We start from the raw sequence: 14381 nt of genomic DNA, 5'->3' as shown, positions 1-14381 counted from the left end.
GAGCAGAAGATCATCTAGATGCTCTCTACGTTGTTTTTACATTCATACTTCCAAATGAAAGTACTGGACAATAGAGTTTTGCGGCTCCGATCTGGGGAACTAACTAACTAAAGTCCGTTTGATTTTATGGCAATCGGTTGAACCTGGCGAGTTGAAAAGCAGCCTACATCAGCAACCTGTTCCGTCGGCAACACGCCACTAAATCCAACTTCCAGTGTTTCCCACACAGAGACTCTCAGTGGGCGGCTGCGGAGGTATACTGTCGCCAAAGTATACATGGCAAAGCAACATTTTGCTCATAAACACGACTGAACACTGGCGATAGATGCTTTATGTTTCATGACTTTACATGTTCACGTCAGAGAAACTCTTACTTGACGGTTCCTGAGGTGTTCCTGAGTACCGAGGCGGCAAAGTTCTGGGTGACTCCCACCAAACTGGTCCCGTCCACCTCCACAATCAGATCGTTCACCTGGATCCTGGAGGAGAGAGTTAGTGTTCTCAGTCAGAGCTCTACTGTGGCCTTTTTTCTCTGAGTTTACACTGAAGCCCACACCAGCCACACTCCAGTTACACGCCTTTATTCTTGGCAGCCAGATCTATTTGCAGATGCCAGGGTTTAAAAAGACAAGTGGGAATATGAAGCATCCACTCCTGGAAATAAAACTACAACTACAACTAACCTCAGGCTGGCACATGGTTTACAAAGTTTGCCTCTCACGTTAGGCCTGTCACCATGTCACAATTTTTTTTTTTTATATATTTTCCCAGGAACTGTCACGAAAAACGATTGTTGGATCAATGTTATTTTAGTTTTAGAATGATATTAGAGCATAATAAGAACATCCCTTTCCACAACAATGAATTTTTAAATCTGGAGAATAATAAACATTAGAATTGAAACGTGGAAAAGAAATATATATATATATATACAGTACGGGCCAAAAGTTTGGACACACCTTCTCATTCAATGCGTTTCCTTTATTTTCATGACTATTTACATTGTAGATTCATCAAAACTATTAATGAACACATGTGGAATTATGTACTTAACAAAAAAGTGTGAAATAACTGAAAACATGTCTTATATTCTAGTAAGCAAAGGGTGGTTACTTTGAGGAATCTAAAATACAAGACATGTTTTCAGTTATTTCACACTTTTTTGTTAAGTACATAGTTCCATATGTGTTCATTCATAGTTTTGATGCCTTCAGTGAGAATCTACAATGTAAATAGTCATGAAAATAAAGAAAACGCATTGAATGAGAAGGTGTGTGTCCAAACTTTTGGCCTGTACTGTATATATATTATATTACTTTATTATTAAAATAACATAGAAACATCTGGTATGGCTGCTCATCAAATCGTGCTGCCTGTCAAACATCTGCAGCTTTACTTTAGATTCAAAAAAGCACAAAAAGTCACACATGTAAACAATATATTGAGTCCAGAAAAAAACTATCGTGTCCATTTTCATATATTGAACGATAAGTCGATATAGTAATTATCGTGACAGGCCTATCTCACGTGATCAAGAGTCAGGATGATGCTTCGTACCTGCCGTCCCTGTGAGCTGCTCCTCCGTCCGTCACCGTCTTGACGAAGATGCCCAGCTTCTCCAGGCCCATGTCGGCCCCAGCTCCCATCCCGATGATGCTGATGCCCAGGCCCTCGCCGTCTGGGAGAGAGTGGGGAAAAACACACACCAGCTGTTACAATAGTGTTACAGTAATCCAAAGCTGTTTTAACAGCTTCTGGTCAGTTTGATGTGTTAAACTGTCTGTGTGAGTCGAGCCTGGGAGCTCATGGTTCTGAGGTGGTGTCACCACCCTCTGTGGGTGGAAAACACGTCTTTGATTCCATGTTCATGTCATCACTCATGAGATTTATATCTATGGTAATCATATCCGGCTGTGGACAGAGACGTGAGCGTGTGACTGAGGCAGATCCCCCAGACCATCGAGATAAACTTGGGTGGTGGAGTAGCAGAGCTCTGCTTGCCCCTTTCCTTTTTACCACAGGTGTGACCCAGATTAAGGGTCACCAGAGCTTATTGTGTGTGTCCTCGAGGCTTCACAATGCATTTCCTTCCTCATAAAACATTTACAAAGCCAATTTTAAACCTTGCATTGTTTACATACGTGATTGCATGCTAACGGGCGTCTTCTTCCCTCCTTTTGTTGGTGCACTTCTCTGCACACTACTGTCACCACTCGTCATTCTGCAGAATAGCATGAAACCTACAGCAGGAATGTGCTGCACCTTACGCAAACTCGCATGCATGCATGTGCATAATTGTGCATGTGCATGATGCAAACAAAACATGGACCCAACTCAAAATACCTAATAAACACTGCAGCTTAATCTTATGCAGTATCAAGATATCATGGTAAGATATCATGGTAATGCTACAATACAAATCTTCCAATGTATTATTTATGAGCAGTATAAAAACATTTATTACACAGAGAAGGAGATGAGGGCTGTGTTTTTTCAAATTCTGGCATTTTTATCTATAGTTTTATAGTTGTTTTGCCTTTTCCTGCAAACTGGCGACCTTAACAAGGGGTGAGAGCAAAAAAAAGAGCAGACAGTGAACTATTTTATATGCAGAAAGAAAGAGGAAAGTTAAACCTTTAATTTAAATGTCTAATGAAGCAGAAGTGCACATAGCAGTAGTGCAATAATAACGGGTTTTATGTGCAAGGCTAAAAAAAAGGGTGATTTTTCTCGGATGCAGTGGGAGAATCTGTTCCAGAGTTTGGTCTCTGTCTGATTTTTTTGGTACAGCGAGCAGCAGAGAGTCTGTGGATGTGAGCTGGAGTCTTTTAGGGACACACAGCGTCTCTCTGCAGCCTGATAGTCAGGGGTGAGTCCGTGAACAGATTTATTAAGTAGAAACTTAAATCAGTCGTGAGACTCCCTAGAGGCTATGCAAGGATCAGTGTCTGCTGTTTGCTTTTTAAAAACCTGACAGAAGCTTTATGCACGTTGCTGTAATTGATTTAAATTTGTGCACAACCTTCTCTGCATCTCGAAAGCACTGAAATAATAAAACACGCTTTAATTTAACCTCTCCATATGTGACTTGAACATGAGATCAGAACCAGTGATAACACCTATATTTCTTGCCTGAGGTGTAATGTGAATTAATTTGAACCTACAGCATCATTCATACAGGCACATATGGTATCCTGTGTAACCTGCAATCTAAATATAGTCTTCTATAAATATATTGATGCACCATAATGTTGAAGGGATGTTGCAGAAGGCAGTCAGTGAAGACTGAAGGACGTTTTACATAAGTAATACAGAAATGTGCTTTTTTTTTCTCCATTTGGCTTCAAAGAGAGACAGAGAGGACAGACTGGACTGCCCAGTGGGAGGTGAATCACATGGACCAAAATTCATTTTCAAATACCTTTCTGGGAAAATTTCTTGTACTCATTTTGTTTCCCGCCCACCTGGAGCCCCGAGCAGGTTCACATAAATGCTCAGGATTCTTCAAATAGTGCACACATAAGCATCGGGAAGAGATGGTGGATAATTGAGTGTGCTTGAAAGAGCTCACTATATACTATCCACCGGGCTTCTTCCTATTTTTCTTCCGTTTCTTCCATGTTTTTTTCGGTCAGCTACTCCTTTTGGTCGCACATACGCTAAAAAGGTATCAAATCAACCGGCTTCGGCCATGACAAGTGTGCTTTGACTTTTCTAAGGGTTTCTGCAAACGGTTTTCAAATTATTTGGCAAAAACACACCAAAAAATCCCCCCAATGTTACCCTATGGAGAGGCTAGAGTGGATGACATCAGAGGGAGAGAAAAAGTTGTCAAAAAATAAATCTGGAAACTGCGCTCGAGGCCGCAAATTCCACTCTACAGAAATAATTTATACATAGAAGCGTAGGAAAATTCGTCTTCTCACTCACACTGGTCTGCTAAAGTTGTCACAGTTATAGTTTGTGTAGTATAGTAGTAGTATAGTGACGCACAGATGCGCCCCCAACACGCACCCACAGCCTCATAGACTGCCATGTTAAAAAGGCGGGAAAATTTCTGGAGGAAAGCAGAGCAATCAGTTTCTCACGATCGCTCTAAAAAAACTATTTCTTCATATTTCTTCCCAAAACACATTTGTTGACGTTCAGGAAGAACTCAGGATGCTCAAAGTGAAGTCGGTTCAATGATAGGAACTACGGTTTGGCCAAAAACCGTAGACAATAATGTATGACTGAGTCATTGGCCAGAGTCAAGCACACTCAAAATGTTCTGTACCTTTCTCCAGCTCCACGGGGAACAGGTCCAGCCGCTCCACCCTCTTCTCCAGCTCGTACTCTGCAGACGCCGCCATGGGATCCACGTCTTCATTACGCCGGTCGTAGTCCTCGTTGGGGTAAGTGGCGAACACCTGCAGGATGAGACGCAGACATGTCATCAAAAACAGTTACCAGAGAGAAGATCTCAGTTTTATTCTTTCTGTCGACACATGCAGCGATAACAACTCTGTTTTCACTTGTTTTGGAAGTTTCTTCATCTGTTGTCGTCACTTTCCCTTTTTCCAAACTACTTTACACTCCATACAAATTAAATAAATTGCTAAAAAGTGCAAAAAAAACCACACAAACAAAATTAAAATCTTTTTTTTCCCCCACATGATTTTCTAAATACATAACTTACATTGTACACAATTTGCAAAAACACAGCATGTTCATAAAAATAAATTATTTAAAATGGTGCAATCAAATATTTGAGTGTGTAGGGAGTGTGTGGTCTGTGTAGTATTTATGTGTAGTATACTGTGTAGTCCCGGTGGCTCACACTGGTAGAGCGCGTACCATTAAGGCCGTGTCCTTGCTGCAGCGGACCCGCGTTCGAATCCGGCCTGAGGTCCCTTTGCTGCATGTCTTCCCCTCTGTCTCCCCCTTTCTATCTGTCACTATCTAATTAAGCAGTAAAATGCCCAAAAAATAATCTTAAAAAAAAAAAAAGAGATAAAACAAGAGTGAACTTGCAATGCGTGCTAAGAGACACCATTCCTGCAGAACAACTACATTTCCCGGGAAAATGACGACACATCCTGTTGTCGAGGGTAGTGAAAACACGTGACAGTTCATGCTCACAACGCACAACGTGATGACAACTTTTCCAACGTAGGAAGAGCTACGAATACTTGCTACAGACACCCATTTCGTAGAGGCAATGCATTCATCAGTGGGGCATAGGTTTAATCTTTATGGACAGTGACTTAAAAGACATTTATTAAAATTAAAATACATATTTACTACTAACAGGGTCTCTGCAGGTTTCAATAAGTAAAATTTAAGACTTTTTAGGACTTTTTTAAAGACCATAATGAATGCAATTTAATAGCCATTTCACATCCATACTGGCAAAAAAGTACAAAAGACATGAAAGAAAATCGGAGCATGCCTCGCTGGTTGTGCTCGATAAATTTTGACTGGGCTTCACAGGTACTTAGCTCCATTTGTAGTTATTTTATAGCTCGCTCAAAAATCAAAACATTTAAAGCGAAACTGAAGTTTATGCATTTCTTTTAAATAAAAGTAAGTTTATAGATTTTTAAGAGATTTTAAGAGAAATTTAGACATTTTAAGGCTTGAATTAAATTCAAATGATTTGATTTTAGACATTTTAAGACTTTATAAGACTCTGTGGATACCCTGAATTAAATTGTTTGTGGAAAGCTTGTTCTATATTTGTTATTCTCCATATTTTCATATTTTCTTGAAAAGGAGGGGACTTCTAGCATTCTAGCAATTCAGTATTTTGTCTTTTTTGCTGACAGTTAGTTAAGAAGATTAATACCACCCTCATGTGACTGTTAAAGGACCAGTGTGTAGGATTTAGTGGCATCTAGCAGTAAGTTTGCAGGTTGAAAACGCCTCCTTGAACCATTTCTTTGCCAAGCATGTCCGAGGACTAAAGTGTCCTTCATCAACATAAAAAAGTAGAATAAATTGCTCATTCTAAGCAACGAAACCACAACGATTCCTAGTTTCAGGTTGTTATACAGAAATGATAACATACGACACAAATCCTGCACAGTGGAGCTCTAAATATGAAGCTGCCACTCAGAGACGGAGCACAAAGACTGCTGATTGACACCTCTATAGGTTGGTAGTTAACACCAGTCTACGGTTAACACATTCAACCTTCTCATCATTTTTAAAATGTAACAATAAAAGCATCAGCTTGGTTTATGTTTGGACAGAGCCAAGTTAGCTGTTTCCCTCTGTTTCCAGTCTTTGTCTCAGCGTCAAAGTAAAGTGCACACATGATGCTGGTATTATTTTCTCTGCAAAACAACAAATAACTCTTCAGTGAGATTTGCTCTGTAGTTTTGTTGCAGTGTGTGAGTGTTTTTGCTGCTACTTGAAGTGTGGAGATGACTCGTCCTCGTGTTTGCAGCCTTGGTGGCGTATCACAGTTTAATGCTACTACCCCACTTGTTTTCTTGCATGAACTCCAAATATAGCAACTGATAATGAAAACAGAAACACATCACTTCCTGTGCACCCTAGGGAGCGTGGGGACTGTTAAATCACAACAGCAAACTACGCGGCAGAGTTTACAAGATCTATTTACTTTAACTGTAACCTGTAATCTGCATTGATCTGCTTAAAATGTTTATGGTGAACATTCAACTTTTAGTTTATATCACTATGTTCAGGCAATAGGTCAGACTCTTCATAGAAAATTGTCTTTGTACTGTGGATTGTTTGATTATGGCAAAAATCATGATCATGAGTATCTTGATGAATATTCAGATCCCGATTATTTAACAAGAATACTTACTGGAAAATAAAAATAAAAGAGAAAGATAAATTATAAATAATACGTAAAAAATTAATATATAAATGTATATTATTTATAAAAAATAATAAAAAATATAATATATAATTAAGTTAAATATATATATATATATATATATAATAAAATGTAGTATTCATTATTTTTTATTTATCTTTCACTTTCTCATTTTATTTTTTGAAATTTGTTTTTCAGTTTGATCATGTTTAAAGTTTTTTTTAAACGTTTTTTAAGGTTTTTTCACGTTCAGTACATGCATATATATATATATATATATATAATGCAAAAATGCTGAGTAAAAAAGTGAGATCAAAATAAATAAGAGTACTATGTAGTAACGTAACACCTAGTTAAAACAACAGCAATCAATGAAAATATAGAAAAATAATTTTTTAAAAACGCCGTGGTAAAAGATGTAAACACTGTTTTTAAAGGTGCTATATAAATTAAGTTAATTATTTATCATCATCATTGTGAAATCTCGATTATCTTGTTTGTAGAATAATCTAAAAAAAAAAAAAAAAAAATCAAAAGCATAACAGAAAACCAAATGTGAATATTTTCCCAGGCTTGGTGCTGAGAATAAAACCGAGCAGCTGTTTGCATGGTTCTGATAATAAACGAGCTCCACTGTTAACGCAGACGTAATGCGATTCATATGTATCGACCCCTCCAGCGGAGGTGGCCGCAGCGTTTCCTCGCCGCCCCGGAGCTCTATCACTTCACAGCAGTAATGTGTATCAAGCACACTGGGGGGAAATCAATCACAAACCACTGAAGTTGCTCTCATGGAGACAGAGGCCTCTGTTTCCCACATTCACTGCGCTCCACCAGCATGACAGTTTACATAACCACCTCCAGCATGCTAATGGAGCCTTCTGCAGCTGCTGCTCACACACACACGGCGGGCTGAATCTTTAAAAGCCTCACTTTCAGTCTTCCAAGGTGATTATGCATGCACCACCTTGCATGCTCCACTAGCCACAGTTATTCAGCTTCTCTTTTCACACATTCTTTCAGTTATCTCGTCAAATTTCTCAACTTTTCTCTCCATCGCCAACATTTGTTCCCTCCGCTGCAACATTTTAACACTTTTTTCTTGAGTCTTTGTTTACTTTCTCTCACTTCTTTTCTCTCTCTCTGCTGTTTAAATTGTCCGTCTGTGTTACAAAGTAGCATCTCGTAGCTCGGGCACTAACCCTGCAGTCATATGGGCCCCACAGTAAAGAGCCTGTCAGTTTTGACAGCCTTTGAAATGAAAGCAGTCCCCCCCCCCCCCCCCCCCTCCTCCTCTCTGGGATTTATTCAGTATCATTGTACTGTCATGCTTCATTGGACACTGTACAAGCTGCTGCTTCTACTTTTAAAGCCTTCCTCTCCCGGAAGAATGGGCTTTAAATGTTGTCGCCTTAAGCCAAATCACCACCATCACTGTCTGTTCACACAGGAGATGACACGGCGCTTTAGAGGCTGGCAGGGGTCAAACCATTCTTTTATGGAGGAAATTCATTACAGTAAATACATGAAGAATTCAGTCAATTAACAGAATAGTTTTAGATTCTGTGACGTGTTTTTTTGTGCTTTTTTTTTTTAACCCTCTCAACCCCAAACACTTTCACATTTCACTCCCTCTGGCCTCGTTTTTCACGTCAATATAAAGCTTTACGGAAACAGTATAATAAAAAAATAAAAAAATAAATTGTGCAGTATAACACCATTCTAATACGACGATGTATTTGGGCCAAGTACGACAAAAAAAAAAGAGCCGGGGGAGGGGGGTAATATTATTATTATTATTTAACTCCTAGATTTGCCATTTATCTATTCTCATAACTTTTTTCTCCTAGATTTGCCACTTTTAATCTCATAAATCTGCGACTTTTTTTCTCATAGAATTGCCACTTTAATCTCTTAAAGATGTGTCTTTTTTCTTGAAATATTACCCCCTCCCCCAGGTCCGTATTATTTTTTTTCATACTTGGCCCCATAAATCATTAAAAACAATGGAAAATTTGTTTTACAAAAAAGGAATACGATTTAATCGTACGTGTTTTAAATACTTGAAGAAAAAAAAAGTCAATCCCCATTCCAAAAATGTTCATAAAAACATCCGATTAATCTGCATCAGACTCATCAGAATAAATGTTTATATCTACAAATAATAAAAGTCTGAGCCTAAGATATCTTGTATTTGTTCTGTATTTAAGTGAATGTAGGTCACAAAGGTTTTGCAGAACATTGCATTCAGTTTTTATTACATTCGGTGTCCAAACTTTTTTTTGGACTCTGGGTTTTTACTTTGACCGATTTAAACTTTTACAACCTCTCTTGTCCTCTCCTCTCGGCTCTGTGTAACAGTCGGTAGTTTGGTTAAAGTTTCACTGAATTTTTACAGTGTGTCTGTTGGTCTCAGTGGAGTTCTGCATGGCTTCCCAGTTGTGTTGAAAAGTGCAGAATTAAATGTTTTTTACAGGATCCGGTTTATGCAAACAGTTTATTTTTGGCAACATTTAAAACGAGTCACATTTGGTTATTTTCCTGATTAAAGCATTCGTCACACATTAATCATTCAAGGACCCTCAAATATGTAAATATCTGACAATAATTTTGGCTTTCACAGTTTCTGGCTTTGATAAATGTTGGAATTTTGGCAAGTTTTTAAGGGAAAAAAATGCCTCTTAAACGCTCTGGGAGGATGTGGGGTTGTGGGTTAGGGTTATTTTTTTCATATCCGTATATTAGTCATTTATTTATTAATTTACCAAACAAAAAAAGCCATTTGAAGAGGTCTGTTTTTAAATTGAGTTTTTATTACTATTTTATTGTTTTAATGTTTTTAGTATTATTTTATTGTTTTCATTGTTTTTCATTTATTACTATATTTGTGTATGATTTTTATTGTATTTTAATAACTGTACAGCACTTTGACTGGACTTGACTATGCTTTATAGCGCAAATTATAATTACAGAGTTTAGTTCTCACTATAAATGAAGTGAGTCAGATTGAAGCTAACAGGCTGCAGATGACAGATAGCGCGGGAGCAGCACTGAAGTCTAATGGCTTTTGATTTAGGTTACCTTCGTATTTAGAGGGATTAGCAGAATGTGGATTACAGACACACAAAATACACTGTTTGCATCCTAAGTAACGGAGCATACAACAACAACACAGTGCACACTGGGAGCCTGCGAGCCCACTGTGAGCCTCTCACGCGACTCTGCCTCACTCCTTGAGTTTAAAGATCAGGAGGCCACAGCTGGTGGTTTGTGGTGCCCTCGTTTTACACCCACGATGCTGCAGAAGATCAAACGAGGAGCGTTTAACGTGGCACTGGGGGAAAAAAAAAACACTCACACAGCCATGATGGGATGTGTGTCGCGACCTGCAGCCTTGAGCGAGTTCAGGATGGGTGTCATGATGGGAGCCAGACTACAGCGCTGACGCTGAATTAACACTTTCACTTCCCTCCTTCTTGGCCGTGAGCCAGAACAGGGGCAGACGCACTAATGGGATCCTGCACGATGCAACCTTTCACCCCGGCCCAGCTGAGAGTAGTAGATGAACTCCTCGGACGGTGAGGTGGCTATCTTTGGAAGACAAACATTGGGATTAAAGGCAGGGTGACGGTGGTGGAGGGGAGGGGGGATGGAGGAGAAGGACGCTGCTCCAGTTGTGGCAGATAGTAGGTCAGAGGAGCTAACAGATGGCCAGGAAACTCCCTTCCTCCCTCCCTCTGCTACCAGCCGCCTGGGATGTCCTACAAAAGCTCTGTGGGCAGCTAGCAAGAGCCACTCACCAGCTCACAGACTGTGTTTGTGTCTGCACAGAGCACCCACTCGGGACTCTGGAGGGTATTAAAAATAACCAGTAACACAACTACCATTTTACAATGTCGTGACAGAGTGACGGCTAAATGATAGAGCTGCTCCGGACGCTCCCCTGCAGGGTGGCTCCGTCTTCACGCTCCCTCTGGTTTACAATGCGATTGGGTAACACTGTGGAGGTTTAACTAGCGTGTCAGTACCCCTCCACCTTCCCCCACTGCCCACAGCAGCATGTCAACTGTGTTTCTTTCCCTCTCCACTCTCCAAAAAACAGATCTAATTTTGGATTCAGCCAATAGGAAGTGTGGAGGTGGTGCCATTTGGAAATAGCGTGTTTCCACGATGTCTCTCCACATTCTGTAGCACCCAACTTTCCCTCATTTCTATTACTCATCTTGCTATAATTCAAACAGGTTTCGGGACTGTGAGCATCACTGCTGCTCTCCAAGATTACACTGTAAAACCCATTTGTTGTTTCAGCTTAAATATTTGAGTGTCCATGCTATGTCAAGACAACAAAGACAATGGAGTTAACTCAAATAAATCTTGCTATTTGACTCAATATTTTAGGTTAAGATGACATTTAACACAAATTTTTGATGTATTGAAAAGGAAAAATTAGTTATAATAACAAACAGACGACATTGGGTTTTACAGTGTACCTTTAAAGTGACTGCCATGCATAATGTGAGATCTGGCCTTCTTGGCTGCAATAAATCCAATTTTTGAGGTCAAAAATGCTGTTGTGATGCTTCATTGAGTTAAGAAAGAAATACTTTTTGTCGTAACAGTTAATTACACAAGTTAAGGTAAAACTGGTCCTCAAGTGGCAGGTAATTGTTTCTAAATCCTCCTTAAAAATTGGGGGTTAATCCACATCCCAGATGTGCAACAACACGCAAACAGAGAAAGAAATAATATTAAGGATGTGGCTGCCGGACCGCTCTCCTCCTCCAGCCAATAAACTGGATATCGTAGCTTTGTCACAGCCTGTCTGTGTTGGCAGGACAGTCTCTGGTCAGCAGTCATGTTTGGGCTTAGCGCTGACCACAGGGACAAACAGCAGCATGAGAATAAGGTCAGCGACGGGAGTCTGAAACACACTGCAGCTTAGTAGCATGCAGCAACTGAATGATGCTTTCTAAATAATACAGCAGTATTAAATATTAATTTAATGTAGTTATGTTGTTATTCACATATAGGACATATTATAGGACTGTTTGGAAAGGCCAAATATCCAGATATAGGTAGTTTCATGTCTCAAGAACGATGCATATCATGATAAAGTGTGTTTTCTGGTAATTTCAGTAAATCAATAGTCTCTATCAGTGGTGTCAAACATAACCAGCCCCCCAAAGGCTCCAATCTGCAAAGTGCAAAGCGTGAAAAATGCAGAGAAGTCATTAATTCCTATCCGTCAATACATTGCACAACTATTCCTATTTGTGTCAGGCCCTATGCTGGACACACTGTTATAGCTCCGACATGTTTACACCCAGGCTGCAGTTCATGCATGAAAAGAAAAGTAGAAACACTGTTTAGTTTTCCAAGAAGAAAGAGTAAAGAGGTTGGTATGGAAAGAGGGCATTGCAGATTTCGTATTTTTATTTTGTTTGGTGAACGAGCACCAGACTTTTTGTCTAAAAACAACACTAAAAACATCTCTTGTCCCTCTCCAGCTTGTGTCAGTGCTTCAGAGAGTTGCTTACCTGTACGGCTCTCATCTGCAAAAACTGAGCTTCTTATCCAACATATTTAAATGTGTATAATAAACAAAGAAAAATTATTTTTATTCCTGATAACAGATAATAATCATAACAAGCTTGAGTAATGTTTACTACAAATTGCAGCACTCAGCTGTTTCAGGAAATTATTTCGCCTTTTTTAATGATAAAACTCTAAATTTGTGAATTTAATATTTACATCTTCAGTTGGAACAATTTTTAATTTTTTTTATTTTACCTTTATTTTTACCAGGAAGACCCTTGAGATTGAAATCTCTTTTTCGAGGGAGACCTGGCCAAGATTGGTTTGCCAGTTACAGATTAAAATGACAGTGACATTAACTGGCAACATACAGTCATAGAAAAAAATATTGGACCCTTGTTTTCTTCAATTTCTTGTTCATTTTAATGCCTAGTACAACTAAAGGTACATTTGTTTGGACAAATATAATGATAACAACAAAAATAGCTGTTAAGAGTTTAATTTAAGAGCTGATATCTAGACATTTTCCATGGTTTTCCTGATAATAATTTTGGTTGTTATCAAGAAAACCATGGAAAATGTCTAGATATCAGCCCTTGTCAGCTATTTATTCCCTATAATTTTTTCCAATACTGTATAAAAAAACAGCAGAAGAGAAAAATAGGCAATACACACATTATATATACAAGAAGGTACTGGATCCAGCTCAGGTAGAAGTGCAATTCTCAGTTAAATGAACCGTTTTAATTGCTATAAATTTTCCCAGGGATATTAGGTTTGTAAAATGTCACACAGGTTTGGGGCCGAGTGCCACAGACAGGGTGAAGAAAACTTGTTGACGATAATAAAAACATGAGGTGGGGGAAAAATCAATACAGCATAGTATCGCAATATTTTGCGTGGCAATATTATATCAATTCATGGCTTGCAAGTATACATATGTGGCGTTCTGACGGTCTGTCAGTATGTAATATCTCGTTGGGAAATTGTTGAAAAAACGCTGCAAAGTTCTGCTATTTTTTACGTTTTATGGTGATTATTAAAGCGCTCATGTGACTTCTAACGTCACACTATCTAAATGAAAATAGGCCTTCTGTGGGTTTTTTTAACGGACACAGTCGTATTGAAGCTATATAGAGCAGTGAAGCTTAAAGTTGAGGAAAGTTTGATAAAATGCTGCAGTTGTTGTTGTCCATATATTCAGTTCAGTTCAGTTTGACTGAATACTTTGTTGGTCAGTCTGCTTGACTCTCATTGTGGAGAAATAAAAAGACTGAAGTGAGAATTTTGTCGTTTAACAATAAGCTGCCATAAGACTGTACAACACCAACACAACCTGAACATTTTTGCATAAATCTGCACTCTGCACATTTCTCCACTTAAATTTGCACTAAGTTGTATATAGTATATTATAATAATAATTATTATTATTATTGTATATTTGTATATTGTTAAATGTCTTTTCTTAGATTGTTTATTTTTTGTCTTTATCTTAAAAATTGTGTGAAACTTTGCGGCTGTAACAAAGAAATTTCCCCACTGTGGGATTAATAAAGTCAAATCTGAAATCTGGATTCAATTTAATTTTGTGGACACAAAATATAGTTAAACAGTTAAATCTCAATATATTGCTGCTTCCCACCTCTAATAAAAACCTAGAATAACATCAGCCAAATCATATCTGAACTAGAGTGAGACCTGAGGAAGATGTCTACAAACAGATCTGCACTGTGAGACCGAGACCAGTGTCTGTTGTTTTGTTTCTGAGCTTGATAAGATGATGACAGGTTGGACGCTGTCAGACATCATGAGCGAGACGTTGCATAACACGGCTTGTCGCAGTAACCTGAGCAAGTGGGCACAGTAAACCCACCACCACTGCAGGACAGAGAAGTGGGGCAAAGTGACCTTGCTGATAATCTGTCTGGTCTGCAACCCCTCCTGGCTGTGAGTAATGCACTGTATGAAATACCGCGGAGTCTAAGTAATAGACGGTTTGAGGAGAGCTTGACATATG

The 14381-nt window shown here is 38.8% G+C and overlaps 1 protein-coding gene across 2 annotated transcripts in view; it reads right to left on the bottom strand.

The window, feature by feature from the left end:
• LOC131959859 (neurabin-2-like) overlaps positions 1-14381 on the bottom strand; it is a 35926-nt gene that overhangs the window by 14830 nt on the left and 6715 nt on the right. For both annotated transcript variants that reach the window (XM_059325081.1, XM_059325082.1), the window contains 3 exons: positions 4277-4409; positions 1558-1678; positions 375-479 (listed from right to left, as the gene is read on the bottom strand). In XM_059325081.1, coding sequence (XP_059181064.1) covers positions 375-479; positions 1558-1678; positions 4277-4409 — 359 coding nt within the window. The remainder of the gene's footprint in view (positions 1-374; positions 480-1557; positions 1679-4276; positions 4410-14381) is intronic.

Source organism: Centropristis striata, chromosome 21 (genome assembly GCF_030273125.1).
Source record: "Centropristis striata isolate RG_2023a ecotype Rhode Island chromosome 21, C.striata_1.0, whole genome shotgun sequence".
NCBI lineage: Eukaryota > Metazoa > Chordata > Actinopteri > Perciformes > Serranidae > Centropristis > Centropristis striata.
The sequence above is the reverse complement of the archived record's forward strand: the minus strand, read 5'-3'. Positions and strand labels throughout refer to the sequence as shown.